The 23,180-nt window shown below is 36.0% G+C and overlaps 1 protein-coding gene across 1 annotated transcript in view; it reads right to left on the minus strand.

The window, feature by feature from the left end:
* LOC110193413 (ras-related protein Rab-20-like) overlaps positions 1-19,350 on the minus strand; it is a 105,026-nt gene extending 85,676 nt beyond the window's left edge. The window contains exon 1 of the mRNA XM_078147318.1: positions 19,006-19,350. Coding sequence (XP_078003444.1) covers positions 19,006-19,066 — 61 coding nt within the window. The 5' untranslated portion in view covers positions 19,067-19,350. The remainder of the gene's footprint in view (positions 1-19,005) is intronic.
* Positions 19,351-23,180: the final 3,830 nt, after the last annotated feature.

A 23,180-nucleotide genomic window follows, 5' to 3' on the forward strand; every position in this document is an offset into this window, starting at 1 on the left:
CAATTGTGAGCCTCAATTCTCTCATCTGTAAAATGGGAATAATAGTACCTGTAGGACTTACCTCAGAGGGTGTTGTAAAAATCAAATGAAAAGTCTTGTATAAACTAATACAGAAGGAAGTGAGCAGAACCAGGGGATCAATTTATATAATGACATCAATATTATAAAAAATAAGCAATTTTGCTGCAATAAAATGATCCAAGACAATCTCAAAGGACTAATGAAGCATACTATCCACCTCCCATGAAAGAAGTGATACTGTCTGAATACAGACTGAAGTATGTTATTTTTCACTTTTTTTCTTTCGTTCTTTTTTTTTTGAGTCTTCATATACAAAATGACTAACATGGAAATGTTTTACATGATTGCCCATGTATAACCTATATTTGATTGCTTACTATTTCAGAGAGGGGGGAGGAGAGGAGAGGGAGGGAGGGATAGAATTTGGAACTCAAAACTTAAAAAAAAACCAAATGCTAAAAATCATTTTAACGTGTAATTGGGGAAAAATAAAGTATTACATATTTTTTAAAATGAGCAATTTTGAAAGGCTTAAGAACTCTCGTCATTACAATGATCAACCACAATTTCGAAGGACCAATGATGAAGAATAATTCACACCTCCTATCAGAGAGGTGTTATATTAATTTGCAGCATGACACATTTTTGGGCATACTCAGTACAGGGATTTATTTTTCTTGATTATACATATTTATCACAAGGGTTTTTTTTCTTTTTTTCCTTTTCATGGTAGGGATAAGGGAAGAAGGAGTTGAACTATACAATCTTTAAGGCTGCTTCTAGCTATAGATCTATGTTCCTATGAGCCTGCTCTACATCCATCACTGTCCAATATCATGATTTCATCATTAGCAACAGAGGGTGAAATCACCAAAGGAGAAGAAAATATGAGAACCAGTCTTCCATTTTTTCTGGTTTCATTTATAGTGAGAATGCCAACTTGGATGTAATTCTATTAATCCAATCATATGCTTATTTTTGGTGACTAAACAAAATTAAATATTAAAATTACCAAAATTTATGACTTTATAGCTTGTGTAAGAACCATGTGATTCCTCTACCTTCTTCTTGGCCGCTACTATATTCGAAGAAATGGTAGAGGGCCACATCAGACTAAGGGCAATTTTTTTATTTGCCAAGATGTCTACACTTTTGCTTATGGCACACTTATTGCTACCTTTGTCTCATAGACATGATTAAAGAATCCTTGGTAAAGAACTTGATTCAGAATCTCAACATTTCTGTCATAGTTGAGAGTTTATTCACATACCCAGGCAAGGACTTTGCTGGACAATGAGGTTATACTGTCCCCATTTAGTTGGGGAAGGGCTAGTTAAGAACATTATTTCTGATTGGATGTCAACAAACTGCTATTCCAGTGATAGATTTCACATATTGAAAGCACTTTGTCCCTGCACTTATATTAAGATATAACCAGCACATACGATGAAATGTACCTTCTTTGTCTACAGTTTCCTGCAGAGGAAGACATTCCACAATTTGGGTAGGGTTGTGTATACTGGGAAGGGAAAGATTCACTTTTAGTGAGGTTTGGTTCCCGCTTCTAAAATTTTGTGTATATATACACACATATGTACACATATCTATATCTATATCTATATAGATATAGATATAGATATAGATATATACATATATACATACATATACATACACACATATACATATACATATATATTCTAATATTTTGTCTCTAGAAATGGTACAGCACCCAATTTCTGATCTTATTATAAGGATGGCTGAAGGATTTAAAGCATTCACTTGGAATTGCAGCACTGTAGGCAGTCAGGTGAAATGGTCTAGAATTACAAAGGATGATATAAACCTCTTCCAATTCTTAGATTCTGTGAGTCTTGGAACTTGAGGAGGGAAGGAACTTTAGAGATCATTTTACTAGTCTCCTAATTCTATTTTACTTTTTCAAATACATTTTTGTTAATTTTTTAAAAAAATCTTTCCCTCGCTTACTACCCCCTCCAGATTGAACTTTTCCATGCAAATAAGCAAAATGACTAATCAAAAGCATTCTATATAGAGACGCTATCTGACAATGCATACAAAATTTTTTCTTAGTTGTCTTTCACTTCTTTGCCATGATGGAAAAGGTATGTTTCATTATCTGTTCTTTGTTTCTTCACTGAGCAATCCCTCATTTTACAAATAAAGAATCTACAAATAAATCAACAAAAAAATTTAAAATGTCCAAAGAATGACTTGTTCATGGTTTGCCAGTAATGGCTAAAAGGAAAAAATGGATATGATCATATTACTCAAAACAATAACAACAAAACAGCCCATACAATATTAGCTCATTGTATAATTGTCCACTACTGAATTGTAAATATTTTAAGTGGGTTTTGGATCATGGCCAGATACCTAAGATGGACCTATCCTTATATAAGATACCAGAGACCTCCTTTTGGAAGAAGATACCTTGTGTTCCCCAATCATATAAATGAGAGCACTCTTTTTCTTTTGGATGTATAACCAAAACTCGTTCCTGCCATATGGGGACCAATTGTTCTCTCTCTCTCTCTCTCTCTCTCTCTCTCTGATGGCTTTCAGGAGTAAAGGTCTTGTTCACCTACATCATGGGCACAATGCACTAAGATGTGTGTGTGTGTGTGTGTGTGTGTGTGTGTGTGTGTGTGTGTGTGTGTGAGGAGACAGGAGGACTATGCTTGGAGTTTTGGTCTGTTTCATTTGTCCTTTCAATTTTAGGTGCAGGGGATAGAGCTCTGGAATGGGGAGCTTGAGCCATGGTGTCCTTGGTGCCAGGATTCTAGTCCAGATGTTACCATTAGGCTAGCAGAGAAGCCCTAAGAAGTCAGGATCCCAGGACACAAGCTGGGATTGGGGGAGGGGAAGGAATTAAACTTGACACTTGATTGGATCCATACTACATAGAATGGAGCTAACCTGTGACTGTAATCTCCCTACCCTTCCCAGAGACTTGGAGGATATAGAGTAGTTACGCCCCGAGGCAGTAGGGAGAATATGTGTATATTTGTTTTTGCTATGCCTTTGAGGTCGGTATTCCTTTGTTTAAAAAAAAATTAACTGGATTGTTAAGTGGTTAAATGGTGCTAGGATGTTTGGACTCCTAAATTTTGGAGAACATAATTGGTGAAAAGGGCAACTAGGTGGTGCAGTGGATACAGTGCTGGGCCTGGAGTCAGGAAGATTCATCTTCCTGATTTCAAATCTGGTCTCAGGCACTTACTAGCTGTGTGACTCTGGGCAAGTCACTTAACACTGTTTGCCTCAGTTTCTTCATCTATAAAATGATCTGGAGAAGCAAACAGCAAACTACTCCAGCATCTTTGCCAAGAAAATCCCAAGTGGAGTCATGAAGTCTTGGACATGACTGAAACAATTGAACAACAAAAACAACAATTATTGGGAACTTGATCTTATGGCAGAGACCAGACCCTGCCCCCAAACTCTGTAAAACTACTGGAGTACCCTGGGGAAGGGGTGGAATGTAATATACATGGTCTTTAGGCAGTGGAGGCCAAACTACTCACTTTTACATAAGTATCAAAGTATTGTTGCAGGAAATTCAAAAGCAAAAGGTGCTGCCATATTCGTGGCTAAAAAGCTCCCTTATAATGTTGTAGAACCCAAAAGCAATTCTAATGGGAACTAGTTCCTTAACCTCAGTGTGCTTTGATTTTCTCATCTGTAAAATTAAGGAGTTAGACTAGATGACCTCTGAGATACTTTCCAGCTTTTGATGAATGTATAATTCTATATCCCATTAGTAATTAAATTAAAAATCATTAGTGTTAGTCTCATTTTATGCCTTTCAAACCCAAAAAAGAGCATTTACATCTCAAACCTTTTTTAAAAAATCACAAAATTTGGAGACAGACAATGCCTAGTTGGTGGAGACTTTAAGGCAGCAGTGATTATAATAACAAGCAAATCATCCCATCTGCAACTCCTAAGACATAAAGGCATATTTCAGTAAGTGGAGAACTATATTTGCCACCATCTTCCAGATAGTATGTGAGTATAATACCGTCCACAAGAGATTGTACTTTTTATTTATATTAGATCATATTTTTATTTACCAAAAAAAAAAAAACTTACTCAAGATTGAATCACATTTTAATTCATTTGGGCAAGTTCTGTTTAGTCCCTAAAGATAGAGCCAACAACACAGACTATCTACAAAATCAGGGGCTAGGGAGATTAGGATTGACTTCATTGGCTTCATCAAAGTTATAAATGGTACGTTACTCACTCTGAAAGACAGAGATGGGGAGTGGAATCGTGATTTCATCGGCATAGGGAACTCATCCAGGTACCACCGTTTGAACGTTATATTCAGTGCCAGCCACAGCTACAGATAAGCTGGAGAGTGTCCAGAGAAAGGCTACCAGGCTGATGAAGATCATGACATGTGGAGAACAGTTGAGCTAAGAACATTTACCTAGGAGAAGAGAAAATTTGGAGGAACAGGAGAGCGATTTCAGATATTTGAAGGGCTGATTTGCAGAAAAGGGAAAAGATTTTATTCTGCTTGGCTCCTAGAACTAGGTAGGAGTATTGGGAGGAAATTGCAAAGAAGCAAATTCAGCTTAGTAGCAAATTTAACAGGAATACAAGGGGATTTTCTACCTACCAGAGGATATAGACTTCTAAGCGTTCTGTCAAGGAAAAACATCCTCCCAATTAGAATAGTACAAAGATACCTTGGAAGGTAGCGCACTTCTGAAGGTCTCCAAGCAAAAACTGAAAGACCAGTTGTTGGACTCTGAGGGCACTTCCAATAATGTGATTCTGTGAATACTTATGTAAAAGTGGGAGGGAGTCAGTTGAATCAATCCCTTACTATTGTTAACCCTGATACACTTATCAAATGAGAGTACAATTTATTGGAATGAATCAGAAATGAGAACTAGCTAGGAGTGTGAACAAGGTGTAGAAATTTCTAATTCAATCAATCAAAGGCATTTCAACTAGGTATAATAGAAAATCTGTTCTTATCAGTTGAGGGACCACATCTGTAGGGTGTGGATAAAACCAACAAAATAATACGGACTTTGGGATTTGAATGTTTAGCAACTAAGGCTGGAAGCCTTCTAGCTAGTCTCCAAGAAGGAATAGCTTATGAGGAGAAGAGACCCAGCCTCAGTCTTAGCTTCAATCTCACTCTCCTTCCCTCACTCCCTTGTGCAGAGGAGGATCTTGCAAACTTCAAAAGACCGAAGGATGTCTTTTTTTTTTAATCAGCACCTTAGCAGTGCCCCGAGGACAGCAGAAGCTAGCCCAGTGTCTGCATTGTGAGCCAAGGACAAAGTAAGCACATTAAGGAAAAGCCACTTCAGGACTCTACAAGCAGCTCACAGAAAAGCTATACTATGCCTAAAGTATCTTATGAGTATCTCATGAAGGAAAGAAAAGGGCTTCTAGCAACAAAAAGCTCCCCCTTCATTACATATGCTCCATGCTTCAGCCCATTTTCCCTTGGATTCCATATTTACTGGTAGGAGAAAGTGCCAGAGATTTTTTCAAAGAACGTTTTGTGCCAACTGTTCTTACTATATGATCTTAGTAAATACCCTTTTCTAAAAGTGAAGTCTAGATGACTAATTGATATCAACTGATAATCATGGAGGGGAGAGAATATTGGTAGGGGCTCATGAACTCCTACTGGGGTATTGGAAGGACACCCCAACTTTTCTACATTACCCCTAGAACCTTGAGAGGGAAATATAGAAGCCACTCTCTGGGCATTGTCAATGTGAATGATGGCTGGGAGAGCAGCCCCAGAGTATATGGTATACTTCAAACTTCATCATAACATCAGAATTTGTACAAAGGCATTAACGACTTTTGGGGATTTGAGAAACTACCACTGGATCGAGCAAATACTGGAAAGGCACTATGTTTGAATTGTATTCATGTCTGTAAACCATGTAAATGAAATTTCACATTCATTGTTATAAAATGTCAGCTACTAATTACACACTTGGTTCAATGGTCCATTATCTTTCATCCTTTATCATTAAAGAGTTAGTCTTTAAGCTATTAGCCCATGACATAGTATATCCAAAGAACTGTCCCATAAAAGTCCCTCTCTATCATCAAATTGCAGAATTGTAACCGAAAATTCTGTCTCATCCAATATGGCGGCAACGTCCTTAAACAGTTAAGTGGGTGTCAGAGTACTTCAGTGTGTGACATCCATTCCTGAAATAGCAGTTATTTCAATATCCAATTAAACACTTACTAAATGCACTAAGCCAAAATCTATGTTCAGTTTTAAAGGAAGAAGGGATTACTTTTGCATTTCCAAACAATGGAATCTGAAGACTCTGCCCACAATAACACCCCAGTTTCATAAGCTGGGAAGTGGGAAGGGAAGAAACTAAGTATATAGTGTTTGCTAGGTTCAAGGCACTGAGCTAAGCACATTTCATAAATATCTCATTTGACCCTCAAAACAATCATGAAGTTGGTACTATTTTTATCCTCATTTCAGAGTTGAGGAAACTGAGGCAAACAGAGGTTAAGTGATTTACCCAGAGTCACACAGCTAATAAGTGTCTGAGCTGAATTTGAACTCAGGTTCTCCTGACTCCAGGCCCAGTGTTCCATCCATTGTGCCACCTAGCTGTCTGGAAATTGTGACATAAGATGAGTTATCATCACAGATAAAAGCAATTTTGTACTCCAAAGATTATAAGTCATTTCTTAAAATACTGGAAGATCTTTTTAAAACTAAACTGACATATATGTTTTGTATGATTGCACATGTATAATTATATATTTTGGTTGCTTTCTCAGTTGGTGGGAGAGGGACAAAAGGGGGGGGAGAATTGGGAACTCAGTTTAAAAAGAAAAGAATGTTAAAAATAAATAATAATTTTTAAAAAAGAAAGAAAAACTTTACTGACAAGGAAAAAAGAATCTGAGACCAGATTAGCTTGTAGATTATTGTTTTCAGGTAATTAATATCCTATAAGCACACCAAAGGGAAATGTAACCAAGGTGACATGACAAAATAAAGTTAGGTACAATTATCTTTATGGTTATCTTTAATATGTTAAGATGTATAACAATTGCCAAATCAAATGAAATGAAGCATATAAACTCCTCTGTAAATCATAAAGTACCATATTATCCTAACACTAAGTTAATAACTCCATTATATGTTTTTATTTTGCTTTTAATACGTAAAATTCAAATTAAAAAGTTGGTTTTTGAGGTATAGAAAACTTCCATTTCCTCAAATAAATTGTGACATATACATGAAATAGAATGAAGAATATGAGAAATTCGAAGAAACATGGAAAGGTTTGTAAAGTTCATGCAAAGAAAAATAAGCAAACCCCCCCAAAAAAACCCCAATATTCGTAATGCAAACAACTACATTGTATTTACATGAAAAAAAAATCACTGAAGGAAAGTCAAATTCAGAATACCTGAAAAAAAAAACTGACCTCAGAGAACAGAGTATGAAACACATCTCCCTTGAAGAGAGGAAGAGGCCAACTGGGACAGAAAATTCTATAAATTGTCCAATGGAGTCATTGTATAAGATACTATTCCTTGTTTTCTGTTAGAAAAAATCATTCAGTGGGGCAGGTTGAGGGTGAGAGGATTTCCAGAAATGATGCTGATGTATAAAACAAAAGGCATCAATTTTAAAAAAAAAAAGGTTAAGCAAGGGAAACATCAATTGGGGAATGGCTGACTAAATTAAATAACTGTTGTTTATTAATGTAAAGAAATATGTGAACTCATCTTACAAAAAAAACCCCAACAACTCAACCTTCACATTTCTTTAATGGCACCATTGTTCTCCTAGTTGCTCAAGCTCAAAACTTCATAGTTATTCTTGATTCTTACTTCTACCTTATCCTATATATTCAATCAATCACTACACACACACACACACACACACACACACACGTGAGTGTGTGTGTGTGTGTGTGTGTTTGTGTATGTGATACCAACTACTGGAAGGAGAAACATGAAACTGGATAACCAAATAGGAAATTAGTGCAGTAATCTAGGCAGGGATGATAAAGACTACTCCGATAACAGTGGAAATGGAGAAGAAGTAATGAATCTGGAAAACATGAAAAAAGATTCAAAAGTGCATAGTGATTGATTGAATATATAGCGTTAAGGTAAAAGAAAGCGTCAAAAATAACTACAAAGTTTTAAGCTTGAACAACTCAGAGAATGATAGTGCCACTAATAGAAATGGGAAGGGTGACTTGGGTGGGACTGTTGTTTTGTTTTGGTTTGGTTTTGGTAAGGTGAATTTAGCCTTAGAAATGTTTAAATTTGAGGGGCAGCTAGGTGGTGCAGTGGATAGAGCACTGACCCTAGAGTCAGGAGGTCCTGAGTTCAAATGCAACATCACACATAACACTCACTAGCTGTGTGACCCTGGGCAAGTCACTTAACTCCAATTGCCTCACCAAAAAAAAAGCCAAAAAAAAGGAGAAATGTTTAAGTTTGAAAATGTTTAATTTAAATGTTTACATTTAGAACATCTCAATGGAAAGGTCATAGGATCATAGATTTAGTACCAATGTGGACCTTAGGGAATATCTAGATGTACGTATATGTGCTATACATATATCTACATACACATATATACACACACACACATTAAGAAATTGCTAGATTAATTTTCCCAAAAACTAACTTGGTCATGTTGCTTTCTCTACAAACTAGATCATCCAGTGGATAGAGCACTTGACTTGGAGTCAGAAAACCTAATTTCCCTTCTGGACTCAAACATCTACTACCTGTCTGACCTTGGGCAATTTTACTTAATCTCTATCTATCTCAATTTCCTTATTTATAAAAAGGAGATAAAAACAGCAACTGACTGCCAGGATTGTGAAGATCAAATGAAATAAGGTTTGTGAAAGAGCTTTGTAAAACATAAAGCTGTATAAATGCTGACTATTGTTATGTATTATTTTCCAAGAGGTTACTATTTTTCACTATTTATAGCATCAGCTTCAAAGTACTTTATAACAGTGAAATGACATATAAATGTGACAATCACAGTATAAAGAGTACAAGCCACTGGCTCAGAAGGTTGTGGGTTCATCTTCATTCTTCAAACAAAGTTAGAATGACCACTTCCATGTGTTGTAGAGGGGACTTTTATTCAGGTGTGAGTTGCGCTAAATGGCTTCTGATGTCTCTTCCAACTCAAAATTTAGAGGCAGCTAGGTGGTGCAGTGGTTGGAGCACTGGCCCTAAAGTCAAGAGGACCTGAGTTCAAATCCGGCATCAGACACATAACACTTACTAGCTGTGTGACCCTGGGCAAGTCACTTAATCCCATTGTCTAGACCAAAAAGAATTTTAAAAGTCTATTTCCAACTCAAATTCTATGAAAACTCTAACTTACCACTATAATAGAATTTAGAATAGGTAAGTTTCACTTACTAAAGAGATGGTGGGGGGGCAGCTAGGTGGCACACTGGATAGAGCACCTGCCCTGCTGGATTCAGGAGGACCTGAGTTCAAATCTGGACTCATACCAAACATTTGACACTTACTAGCTGTGCGACCCTGGGCAAGTCACTTAATCCCAATTGCCTAAAAAGAGAGAGAGAGAGAGAGACAAGGAACTGGCCAGAGGTAGTCATGTGAGAATGCATAAGGGTCAAGGAACTGAGATCCAGGCCAGGACCAAGGGACACGCAGATAGCTAGGTGGTGTAGTAGTGGATAGTATGTTGGGCTGGGAGTGGGGAAGAACTGAGTTTGAGCCTTACCTCAGGTACTTAGTAGCTGTGTGGCTCTGAGCCAAAAAGACACAAAAATAGCAGTTAGTTACTTTTAAAGGGTTGTTGTGAGAATTAAACAAGATAATGTATATAAAATACTTTGTAAACCTTAAATCCCTGTATTAATTCTAACTATCATAATTATTATAAGGGAAGAAAGAGGGAGGAAAGGGTACCAAAAAATGTGTGTTAGAGATGAGGAAGTGCATAAACTTTGTCTGTTTTTCTAAATTAGATCGTACCCAATGTTTCACGGAGGCAGGGAAAAGTTTATCCAAACTTTATATATCACTTAATATAGTATTCCACATACAGGTTCATAATAACTGTAAAAAGAAACTTTATTGAATACCTACAGTAATTATTCAATTCAGTCATTGAGAGTCTACTTCATGACTAGCTAGCCCTGTACACTGTACTAGGCACTCACTATTTATGCCACTCATTCTGGATTTAATTTTATATAGCCTTGAATTTAACTGCCTAATTCTCTCTACCAGACTACATACTCCTTGAGAGCAGGATTCATGGCTTATATTTCTCTTATATTCTCTACAGAGCCTATCATAGTTCAAGGCCATATTAGGAACTTGATAAAAATTGTTGAATTGAAACAAAATTTTCTATGTCTTCTAGGTTTGCTATAATTCACCAGTTCACTTAGTGTGGATTTCTAGAAAATGGAGACCATTTCTATTAATAGTATTTTTTCCACTGCATTACTCAGTGTAATTTAGTTTTCTTTTGAAAGCTTGAAGATGTTCACATTTTCTCTACCTAAAAAGAATGAACAAACTTTTTTGTACTTTAATGCAATTCGAGTGGTTATAAGAGTTCTGGGATCATAATAGGCTTCTTTTTTACAGCATCACCACATGGTAGCCATAAAGAATAATCATATTATTCTAAGGCAAGTTGAAAAGATGAAAAGAGTGCCCCAAAATATGTATTAGGGATGGAGAGATGTTTATCTGCCCCTGCTAACTCAAATTTTAGATAGTGCTTTGCATTCCTTTGAAGGAGATTACTATGGAAATTTTCAAAATTAGCTGATATAATAATAACCGATATTTAGATAGATAATAGAGACAGAAAGAAAGAGAGATGGAGAGAACTAAAGATAGAAAGATAGCTAATAACTGTCTAAGTCAAGATTTCAATTCAGATATCCCAGGTCCAAGTTCAATGTGCTTTTCCCTAAGCCAAACTACCTCCTAATTATACTAGCTAATACTCCTTGGAAATAATTCTTAAATATTTTCATATTAAAACTACTAGATAGGGCTGTGCTGACACTGAGACTTTTGGCCTCATTTCCCATACACCCTTATCTGGATGTCCCTAATTCTTCCATATATAATTATATTTTGATGGACACCATAGCTATTTGGGAGGGGAGGGGAAAAATTGATACAAAAGTCCTATGTATTCCTTTGCCATTGGGCAGGCCTGCTTATTTAAATTCTTCCCTTTATGACCCACGTACAGTGAAGTGTAAAAACTAACAGATTTGGTAAGAAAATCTGGGTTTGAATCCTGGTTCTACTACTTAGCAGTTGTGCGATCTTAAACAAGTCACTTAACCCGTATACTTCAGTTTCTTCCCGTATAAAATTAGGAAAATAAAAATGTATGTAATACCTTCATCACAGGGCTGTTCTGAGGAGCAAATGAGCTCCTGGATAAAAAGCACTTTGTAAAAGTGTTGTAAACATAAAGCACTACATACATACCTATATATATGTGTGTGTATATATATATATATATATATATATATATATATATATATGTGTGTGTGTATATATATATACACACACACACATATATACACACATATGTTTGTGTATATGTGTGTGTATACATATATATACATATACATACATATATACATATACATACATGTATACATATATATATATAATTATCAGCTATTATTATTATTCGTGCTCATTTTCCACCCTCAACTGCAGTTTTATTTTGGCTAAGGGGCAGTAGCAGTAACTCACCATCAATTCCCAATTGTTCCTGGTCCATGGAACACAGTTTGAAAGCCAATGACTGAAGGCATTCAGCTCTGCATTCTAATAGCTTTTTACTCTTACAGATAAGCAGGACATCTAACTATGCCTCCATTCCCTTTATGGCAGCACTGGGCAAATATCCTTTAAAGAAATGATTCAGGGTTTGAGGGTTAAGGAAATGATTCATATTTCAAGTTTCTAGAATAAATATTAACTCAGCTCTTGAATGCTTTGGAGGAGCAGTGAAGAACTGCCCATAACCTAAAGTCAGTTCTTTCAATTATTAACTACTGGCCTGAATCCTGGGTGAGATGAGTGTGTTAAAACGTGAACCAAAAGTAAACTTGCATTTTAACCCAGAAAAACGAGTTGATAACTGTAGCCGTAACAGTTTGGGGGAAGGTAGGAATGAGGGAAAAAAACTACTATTTTAATTTCTTATTGCAATACAATTTCTTAATCATATTGCAGGTCTTTTAATGCTTCTTTCTGTGGTCTGTGAAACCTAATTAAACTGTAGAATTATTACAGCATTAATATATTGAAGTATTGTAATTGGTAGCTCCTAACAGCCCCATACTAAGGAGGGTACTCAAAATATGAGCTGGTGATAATGAAAATAGAAAACAGGTTAGAAGATTAGGGGATTTTCATCAGAGGGTATCTATCAGCATGTCAAATATGAAAATTGAATAGAGCTAAAACCCATCATAGGGACCATCTACTACACCTCCCTCATTTTCAGGTTGGAACTAACCGAGACCTAGAGAAAGGATAGGAAACTGGAATCCAAATTTCCTAACTACACAACCATTGCTTTTTCCAGAAAGTTGCACCATCCAATAATGTTGTCAGTCTATTCTCCCATTGTCTAACCCTGGACCAAAAAAGGAAGAATATTTAGGCAAGGATTCATGGCTACTGTGACCCTTAAGTGAATATTCATGCCCTTGTAGATATTCCATGAATACAGATTCTCCAAGAAGCTATAGCATGCACAGCAGCCACATATGGTAAAAAACCATCTTGGCAGATGGCTAAACCAGATTGAGGGTAACCGACAGGCCTCAAACCTGTCAATGAGTTAGAGGGATGTCTACCCCAATCATGTAAAGATTTTCCCTGGCAATAGAAGTGGAGACATTCTAAAATATTTATAGCAGCTCCCTTTGCGGTGGCAAAGAACTGGAAATTGCAAGGATGCTCATCAATTGGGGAATGGCAGAACAAGTTGTGGTATATAATTGTGATGGAATACTAATGTGCTAGATAAGAAATGATAAGTTTGAGGATCTTAGAAAAACATGAATAGACTTACATAAAATAATGAAAAGTGAAGTAAGCAGAACCAAGAACATGTTATATACAGTAACAGCAATATTATTTTAAGAACAATTTTGATCTAAGCCATTTTGACTATTATAAATACCCAAATGTACTACAAAGGACATATGAAGGAAGATGCTATCTGCAGCCAGAGAAAGAACTGATAAATAGAAGTATGTATAGAATGATTTTACATATATATACATATTTGTGTCTACTGATAGCTTTGGGAGGGGGGTAGGAAAAAAAAGGGAAAAAATTAATTTATATGATTACTTTATTATGTATTTAGAAGAATTATTTATATTTATATATTTGTTCACATATTCAATTATTTATATATTTATTTATATTATGTGTTTGATTATTTATTATTTATTATATTATATATTATTTATATTATATATTTAAAAGAAATAGCAAGTTGTACATAATAGATTTACCATTTCATGTGCAATCGTCTTTTTAAAATTATACTGTTATAGAAATGCTTATTTTATTCCATAAATTAAAAATAAATTTATAAAAATTAATAACAATAATTTATAAAAATAAATTTAAAAATAAAATAATAAAATAATTTTTAAAAAAAGAATAATTTGTTCCAATGGTCATGAAAGCAGCTGAAGCAGGGGCTGTGGAGCACTTAGAGCTTGGCATTGAAGACGCCAAGGTCATCCATGGCACCCCAGGCCATCACCAGTTGTCTTGACTTTTGTCTTGCCACCAGCCTTCAATGACTGCAGAAGAGAGAGTGAAGCTGACAATTCTGTGCAGCTCTCCCTCACCTAAATCCAAATCCCAAGCAAGTCAAGACATCACCCATGATGGCATTGGTCCTCTTTGTAAACGAAGGACAAACAACAACAGGAAATAATGAAATCTGAGGGAGTGGGGAAGGAAGATTCTAACACTATAAGTGTGGGCCTCACAGCTTTAAGATACTATAAGGAAAATTGACTGTTCCCTCAGCAAGCACTGTATAAAGGGGAAGAGAAGATTACCTAATCTCCACGGAATCTCAGTTTCAAGGGACTTTTGATATTACCTACTCCAACCAGGGCTGACAAGCAGTAGGGAAAATATGCCTTTGTTACTAAATCCTCATATGTTCAAAAATATTTATAGCAGCTCTTTTTGTAGAGGCAAAGAATCAGAAACCAAGAGGATGTCCGTCAACTGGGAAAAGGATGAACAATTTATGGTATGTGACTATAATAGAATATTATGGTGCCATAAGAAATGATGAAGGGGATGGTTTCACAGAAACTAAGGGAAGACTTGTATGAACAGATGCAGAGTGAAGTAGGCAGAACTAGAAAAATTTATCTAGTAACAATAATATTGTAAAGTCAAATAACTTGAAAGACTCAGAAATTCTGGTCAATTCAATGACCAACCACAATTCCTGATGATGAAATATGCTACCCATTTCCTAGCAGAGAGGTGACAGACTTAGAGTACAGATTGAAACTTTTTTTGGACATGAACAGTACAAGAATTTATTAACTTTAGTATACATATTTGTTATAGAAGTTATGCTTTTCTTTCTTTTTTCTTTGGGGGTGAGAGAGTGGGAGGGAGAAAAGGTGGATTTCCCTTGATTGAAAAAAAAAATTTAATTAAAAACAGCAACAACAAAAATTGCCAGGGCCTGGAAGTCCAAAAGGGGTCTGGAGCCCCTTTAGCTGCCTATGGTTTGGGTTTTTGTTAGTTTTTGACATTAATTATAAAACAGTGAATTTCAAAGAAAACAATAATGACATACAAAACTCTGGCAGTTATTGGCCAATACGGATTAATTAACCATAGAACAACTAATTGCATCTTTAAATCAAAATAATATTTTAATTTAATTCTTAATTGCATAATATATTTATATTCACATATATTTCATGTTCAATGTACATATGATTTTGAATAATAGCTTGCAAAATTGTCCTGTTAATAGAATATTTATGAGTATTTCCCAGTCTACATGAACCTTAGCTTCTGTGTTTTGACTATATGACAATGCAGACTCATTTTATTGTGCAGTCACAACTTTCCCAAATCAATTCTTTTTTTTGTGTGAAAATGACATTTTTCTTTTTTTCCAAATGTTTTTTCCAATTACACGTAAAAAAATTTTAACTTTTTTTTAAACTTTGAGTTCCAAATTCCCTCCTTCTTATCCCTCCCTTCCTTCTCATTAAGGAGTAAACAATTTGATATAACTTTCCCAAATCAGTTCTTTTTTTAAATGATAATGATATTTTACTTATTTTTTCAAATATTTCATTTCTAAATTACATGTAAAAGAATTTAACATTTTTTTAAATTTTGAGTTCCAAATTCTCTCCCACCCCCTCATTGAGAAGGGGAGCAATTTGATATAGGTTATACATGTGTAGTCATGCAAAACATTTCTTTATTAGTCATATTGTGAAAGAAAACACAGCCAAATTAGTTCTTTTTAAAATGTAGCCTTTTCTGATTAAAGTTACAATTTGGAATAGTTTTATTTTATAATGTTAAACTGCATATTTTTTAATTTTTAGTTATTCTTTAGCCAAATACAAATACCAATTTTTGCCAAATATATACCATATATATTTTACCCAAAATTCAATTTATTTAAAAATACTTATAACTATATTTTCTCAATCATGTCAAAATCATTAAAATTTTGAAAATTAACATTCTAATGAAAAGAAAAGCAGTAGTATTTCGAAAATTGTTCATTTTAAATATATTGCAAGTGTTGCAATTCATGAAAAGTCACATTTTATGAGGTTACAAGCATTTACTGAAATGTGGATTATAATAATGTGATACATCATTTGATTTTTATTTCTTTTTCTATGTTCTTTGAGAATATTTTGCTTTTCAATTCTATTTTTTCTTTGTCTACAAAATAGGATGTAGTGGAAGTTTTTTGCACATTGGCAATAGTTTTCGCACATTACATCCCATGTAAAGCTCTTTTAGCCAGTCCTTTCCTCTTCTCTCCTATATCCTCTTTTTTCCTCCTTTCTTTTTCTCTTTTCTCTTTTCTACCCTTGGTTGGAACCTTGAAAAAAAAAATCACTAGATTCAAACCCACTCTTGGCACTGTCCACCTATCTCTCTACATCTCTTAAAGCAACAAATTTCATTTTTGCGTATCTTTAATTTCCTTTCCTCAAGCCTAAATCTGCCTGATTGCAACTTTCCTCCTTACTCTGCCCTCTGCCCTCTGGGGCCAAGCTGAATAAGTCTTATCCTTCTTCCTCTTGGTAGCTTTCCAAACACTTGAAAATAGTTATCACGAGCCCTCTTCTCTACCTTCCCAAGTCTTCTTCAGGCTAAATAATCTCATTTTTCCCTACTGATCCTCATGAGTTGGATGGCATCAAAGAATCATAGATTTAGATCTGGAAAGGACCTCAGAGGTCACCTAGTTCAAGCCCCTCAATTTTTAGATGAGGAAAATGAGTCCCAGTCAGGTTAACTTGCCCAAAATCACACCCATGGTAATTCGCATAATCTTAAACCTCTTCCCCATTCTGGTTGTCTTTCTCTGGATACTTTTCCAGTTTCTTAATATTACTAAAATTTGGTGCTCAGAAATGAACACAGTACTCCAGATAGAGTATGACCAAGGCAGAGTACAACAGGACTATTGCCTTCATGACCTTAATAATCCTAAACCTTTCAATGCAGCATAATTTTTTATCCACCATGTAATTAATATTGACCTTGCAATTCATTCAAGACTCTGGATCTTTTTTCTTTTTTCCATACAAACTATATAACAATTTGTCTCCCATCTTGGATTTGTGAAGTTGATTTCTTGAGCCCGATTGTAGAACGTTACATTTATCTCTATTAAATATTATTAAATTGAGTCCAATGTCCTAGCATTGTTGAACTCTTTCTAAATCCTGTCACCATAAATGTTTGTTATCCCTCTTAGCTAATTCAACAAGGCTGTCATATCTGCCTTTAAGTCATTTGTAAAAATTCTCATTCTGTTTCTCCCATTCTCCATCCCAAATGCTTTGGAAGACAGAAAATTCAAAGAATCTAAGCCACTGGGAACTTGGGCATGTAGCAACAGGAAGTGAGTGGGTAGGAGGAAGAAGAGGAGGAGAAAGAAACTTGATATGTGAAAGAGAGGGTGCTCAATTTCTTGTTTCCTTCCATGCCTCCAGGAATGAATTTGCTTTAAAGCAGAAGTTCCCAAACTTATTTGGCATACTGCTGCCTTTTAAAAAAACTTATTCAGCGCCCCCCTGGAAATCTACTTTGACCCTTTAATATTTTTTAAAGTTGCATTATTTCAAAAAATATATAAAATTTTTAAATGACACATCTTAAATTTAATAATTTATTGTAAATTTGTGGTGGGGGGGTTTCCTGCATTGACATTTTGATGATGCAATATTGCATTATGTAACCATATAGCATTATATTGCAAAGAAATCTTTACACACACATATTCCTGCTGATGCATGCTGGACTTCCCAACGATGCATAACATGCTTACCTGCCAACACTTGCTTGTTAAGACCTATTAGTGGACTTGACCACTAATCTAACTTGCTTTTTGTGTGTTTATTTGGAAAATAATGTAAGTACTAAGACTTTAACTCTGTTACCCAACAGATGAAACATGTGAGAATGGTTTTTCAAAATTTTCTTATCTTCTCTTCTTTCCTTATGCTTCCACCACCCCCTTATTTTTATTCAGTGCCCCTCAATTGCACCTGAGGCTACTATAGACCCCCTGGATTGCTCTAGTGCCCCTCCAGGGGGCGGTATTGCTCACTTAGGGAACCTATGAAAGGCTAAGTAGCAAAAAGCTCAAAATGATATTGTAGTCATCTCTGATGAAGCATGTCCCTCTCTAGACAGAGTACTTGATATGTGACAACCAGATTATTGAGTCAATGCTTGAATTGTGGAAGCCAGAAGGAAAGAAGCTCATCTGTTGCTTGTCTTTATTTATGTATTAGAAAGAGGGGGGTCTTCTATGGAGGAAAGAGGTGGGCTGAGTCAGTGGATAGTAATAATGATTCAGGAGGAAAAAAGAAAGAAAAGAGAATCAACAAAATATTTAAAAGCATATATGAGAAAACAAAAAATTTCAGAAAGGTTCACAAACAAGGCAGAATGAGGAAAGTCTAGTGAACGATGTGGTACCCAAACTAAAGATGCTAGACATCTTGGAAGCCAAAGGTCAAGAAGGAGATAATCCATTTTCTAACTTTTTCAGCCCATGATAACTTCTCCTTTTTCTGAACTACTGCATTTACAATTTATGTCTTGTAATTTAGCACTTAGTGTTTGCCTGCCAAGCGTGTATTGCTTCCTAATACATTCTTGTTCCTTCAATTTGATGGCAAATCCCACAGTGCTAGGTCCATTGTGGGTGCTTCATAGGTAACTTATTGCCAGAATGATGTCATTTTCTGAGCTCTTTTTCATAGTAAAGATAGGGGCTGGGGATGGCGCTGAAACTATTTTAATTTCACTATAGATTCAGGAAAAGTAGGCAATGTATTCTGTCCAGGAAGTTAATTACTTAACAATCATTCATTAATTCAGCAAGCATTTTACAGGTTCCCACTAGGCTGTATGGGGAGGATGCAAAAGCGAAAGAATAAATTACCCAAACATTCAAGTAATGTACTGTCTGCCTCATCTCTTAATCTTAGTTACAGCTTCTACATAAGCAGGTGTCAGATCCTAGTAGAAGTATTTGTGTGTGTATTCTTCCTTTACAAGTATATTTACTATACTTACAAAGTCAGCAACATTGTACTACAGAAAGAACTGAAGAAATTGTTGACTGAAATGTGTGTTAATTTCATTTCCTACCTTTTGTGGTTGCTGTTGAGTCATTCAGTAGTGTCCAACTCTTGTGACCCCATGGACACATGGTCCATGCACACCAGGTCTTTCTGTCCTCCACTATCTCTCAAAGTCTGTCCAAGTTCAAGTTTGTTGTTTCTGTGACATTATCTATCTCATCCTCTCCCATTCCCTTCTCCTTTTGCTTTCAGTCTTTCCCAACATCAGGGTCTTTTCCGACAAGTCCCATCTTCTCATTATGTGTCCAAAATATTTAAACTTCAGCTTCTGTATTTGACGTTCCAGTGAATAGCCTGAATTAATTTCTTTAAATATCAACTGATTTGATCTCCTTGCTGCCCAAGGGACTCTCAAAAGTCTTCTCAAGCACCACGGTTCAGAAGCACTGGTCTTGCAGTATTCAGCTTTCCTTATGTTCCAACCCTCATGGTCAGAGATTGCTACTGGAAAAACCATAGCTTTGACTATGGAATTTTGTCAGCAAGGTGACTTCTCTATTTTTCAATATGCTGTCTAGATTTGCCATAGCTTTCCCTCCAAGGAGCAAGCATCTTTTATTTTCATGGCTGCAGTCACCGTCTGCAAGTGATCTTTGAGCCCAAGAATATAAAATCTGACACTGCTTCCAATTCTCCTCCCTCTATTTGCCAAGAAGTGATGGAACCAGTTGCCAAGATCTTGGGTTTTTTTGTTTGTTTGCTTTGTTTTGTTTTTTTAATGTTAAGCTTCAAGCCAGCTTTTACACTGCCCTCTTTCACCCTCATCAAGAGGTGTCTTCATTTCTCTTCACTTTCTGCCATCAGATTAATATGAACCAGCATTTCTAAAATTGTTGATATTTCTCCCAGGAACCTTAGTTCTAGCTTTTGATTCATCCAACCTGGTATTTTGCATAATGTACTCTGCATATAAGTTAACATCTTTACATATGCCTGAAATACTGTCTCTTTTCATCTCTACCTATTGAAATTCCTAACTTCACCTCCTTCAAGATTTTCCCTGATTCTTCCAGTTCTTATTGCCACCACCATCTCACCCTGAAAACACTTTGTATCTACCTTTATTTGCTTATCTGTGAACATGCCATATCCTTCCAAATGGCTGTAAGAGGGAAAGGACTTCCTATTTTTGTATTTGTAGGCACGGTACCTAGCATGGCAACTGGCAGACATTATATGAAAAGCTCGTTGATTGCTTGATTAACAAAAGTACTTCTAAGTGCAGATGTTTATCAATGAAATACACACGAACTTAAAGAAATTGTTGCTGACTTAACGACAAATCTCAGTTTGAGGAATCATTGCCAGTGAATGGCATTGGTAATATATTCCAACTTCCTTCTGAAAACAAAAGCACTTATTGTAGAAGTCTTATTTGCTTATTAGCCTATTCTCTTTCTGGTTAATGATTTCACAAGTGAAATCCCCAGAAGAAACCACAGGAAAAAAAGTATTTTGGCTGAGTCAATCAGGGCTAGCATGGTAGCTCCTAAAGGAAGGAAAGTTTTATTCAATTTAAAAAATATATTCAATCCTATGATTTCATTGGGTCAGGAGACTCCTGGTAGGAAAATTCCTTTTACCCTTGCAGTTTGGCAGTTGTTGTATAATTTATAATCTTAGAAAGTTATTAGGTCCTTGAAAGGTTATGTGCTTTGCTAACAGTCACCATGTGTCAGCGACAGGATTCAAAACTAGGTCTTTCTGACCTCCAAGACCTGCTCTTGACCTTCTATACTATGTTGCCTCTTCCTAAACAACTTTAAATATATGCAATTATGGTTGTCTTTTCTTGATAATGACAGGAAACACCATAGGTATTTTTTTAAAAAGCCTATTTGTAAATACATTATTTCAGATCCATAGTCACGCCTTGCATAATTTTACCTGTCTCCCTTGCAGAATAAGTATATCTTTGTGGCAGGTAGGTGACTAGACCAGAGTTCAAATCTAGTCTTAGACATTTGCTAGCTATGTGACCCTAGGCAAGTCATTGGACCTCTAATTACCTCAGTTTCCTCATTTATCAAGTGGGGATAATAATAACACCTATCTGCCAGGTTTGTTGTAAAGATAAAATGAGATAATGTTTCTAAAACACTTCGAGAATTTTAAAGTACTTTTTAAACCCTAGCTATTGTTATTATTACCCCTACTATTGGGTAGGGGTACCTACCTAAATTCACATTCACTTGCTTTAACAATTCTTTTAACTTTAATATTGTCATTTTTCTTACTCTGGCACAATAAAATTGTTGAAATATGACAACTTTAGAATTAATTCAAAGTTTTATATAAGATGGCTTATCCACAAATCTGTCTCTTATTATTCAAATGCACATCCCTGAAAAGCAGAGATTATGGGTGGGCTAAGAGAGATTTCCACTGTTTTTTCATGGAGCTTGTGTCTGGTCCTGGACATTATGCCTCTCTTAAAATTCAGACTGAGATGCCATTAACCATGTCACACTGCTGGCTTATTTTAGGCTTGAAGCCCCCTGAAATCCACAGATAGTTTTGGTTTTTAAGAAAGACAGACAGACAGACAGACAGACAGAGACAAAGAGAAAGGAACCGGATAGAGAGATAGACAGATAGAGAGAAGTATATAGGATATATATTTGGTAAATGAGTTGGATAGATATAGCTGTAGATACATAGATCTATCAGCTTCTAAGACTTTAAAAAACACGTAAATGTATGTATGTGTGTATATGTATATGTACATGTACAGTATCAGTTCCTAAGACTTTATCAAATTGCTTTCAACTTCTGTGTTACAGCTAATGCTCTTTTTCTGTCTGATTCCATTCTGGTTTGCTTTGTTCCGATCACTCTCTATGTGTCTAAAATGGCCCAAATAAGCCTACTTTCCTGTCCTAGAGGCTACCCAACTATAAGATTCTTCTTCAGACTCTTTAAATATGTCTCCTTTCTTTCTAATTAGTTTGATTTTTCTCACCTTCAAGGTTCTAGACCTCTTCCCCAACACCATTGTATCCCTTCTTTCCTTTCATCACGCTCTCTTACCTCCATCCCATTTACCATTTTAGGTCTTCCCATTTTACAGCTTCCACTGTCTTTATCTCTCTCCTTCCTTACATATACATATATAGTACATAAATACATATACATATTCAGTCATTTTTTTTCAGTCACGTCCAGCTTTTTGTGACCCCATTTGGGGTTTTTGTTTTTGTTTTGGCTTTTTTTTTGGCAGATGCTTCTGCCATCTCCTTCTCCATTTCATTTTACAGATGAGGAAGCTAAGGCAATCAGGGTTAAAGTGACTCACCCAGGGTCATACAGCTACTAAATGTCTGAGGCCAGATTCAAACTCAGGGAGATGAGTGTTCCTGACTGCAGTCCTGGCACTCCATCCACTGTGCCACCTAGCTGACCCACATATACATGTTTGTCAAGCTGATGTATCTATGTATCTATAGCTATATCTATCCAGCTCCTAAGAATTTAACAAATATATATTTTATCTACCTATACAGCTCTCTGTCTCTCTCTCTGTGTCTCTCTCTGTCTCTCCTGTCTCTGTCTCTGTCTCTCTCTGTCTCTATCTCTCTCTCTCTGTCTCTCTGTCTCTGTCTGTCTCTCACCCCCCCTACTCCCCCCCGTGTCTCTCTCTCTCTCTCTCTCTCTCTTTCTCTCTCTCTCTCTCTCTCTCTCTCTCTCTCTCTCTCTCTCTCTCTCTCTCTCTCTCTTTCTCTCTCTCTCTCTCTCTCTCTCTCTCTCTGCTTTTCTACCCCTCCCACTCTCTGAAGTCTGCCTTCTTACCTACTACCCTTTGTGTCTGGCCATTCTCAGCTTCCCCACTTTTCTTTCTACTCCTTCTTGAAAGTTCTTTTTCCCTGAAGTAGCCTATCTCTTAAAAAAAATAAATAACTCAAGCTTGCAATCACTCTTTACTGTCTCATCTAGAATATTGCCATGTTTATTATATTTTTTTGAAGACAGATGATATACCTTCTGCCTGGTATCAGAGGCCAAGTCTTTTCATGATTTCTGTAAAGTGAGATATACACTGGCTGCTAGCAGCAACCTTGGATACTGTGCAATCCCATGAGAAATTAAAAACAAAAAAAGATGTATTATTGTTACAGATTTCCAAAAGTGCTCCAAATATCTCATAAGGACTCTAGGCATGTTTCATTTAAAACAAAACAAACC

The sequence above is a fragment of the Phascolarctos cinereus genome, unplaced genomic scaffold, assembly GCF_003287225.1.
Source record: "Phascolarctos cinereus isolate Bilbo 61053 unplaced genomic scaffold, phaCin_HiC Scaffold_7;HRSCAF=346, whole genome shotgun sequence".
Classification (NCBI taxonomy): domain Eukaryota; kingdom Metazoa; phylum Chordata; class Mammalia; order Diprotodontia; family Phascolarctidae; genus Phascolarctos; species Phascolarctos cinereus.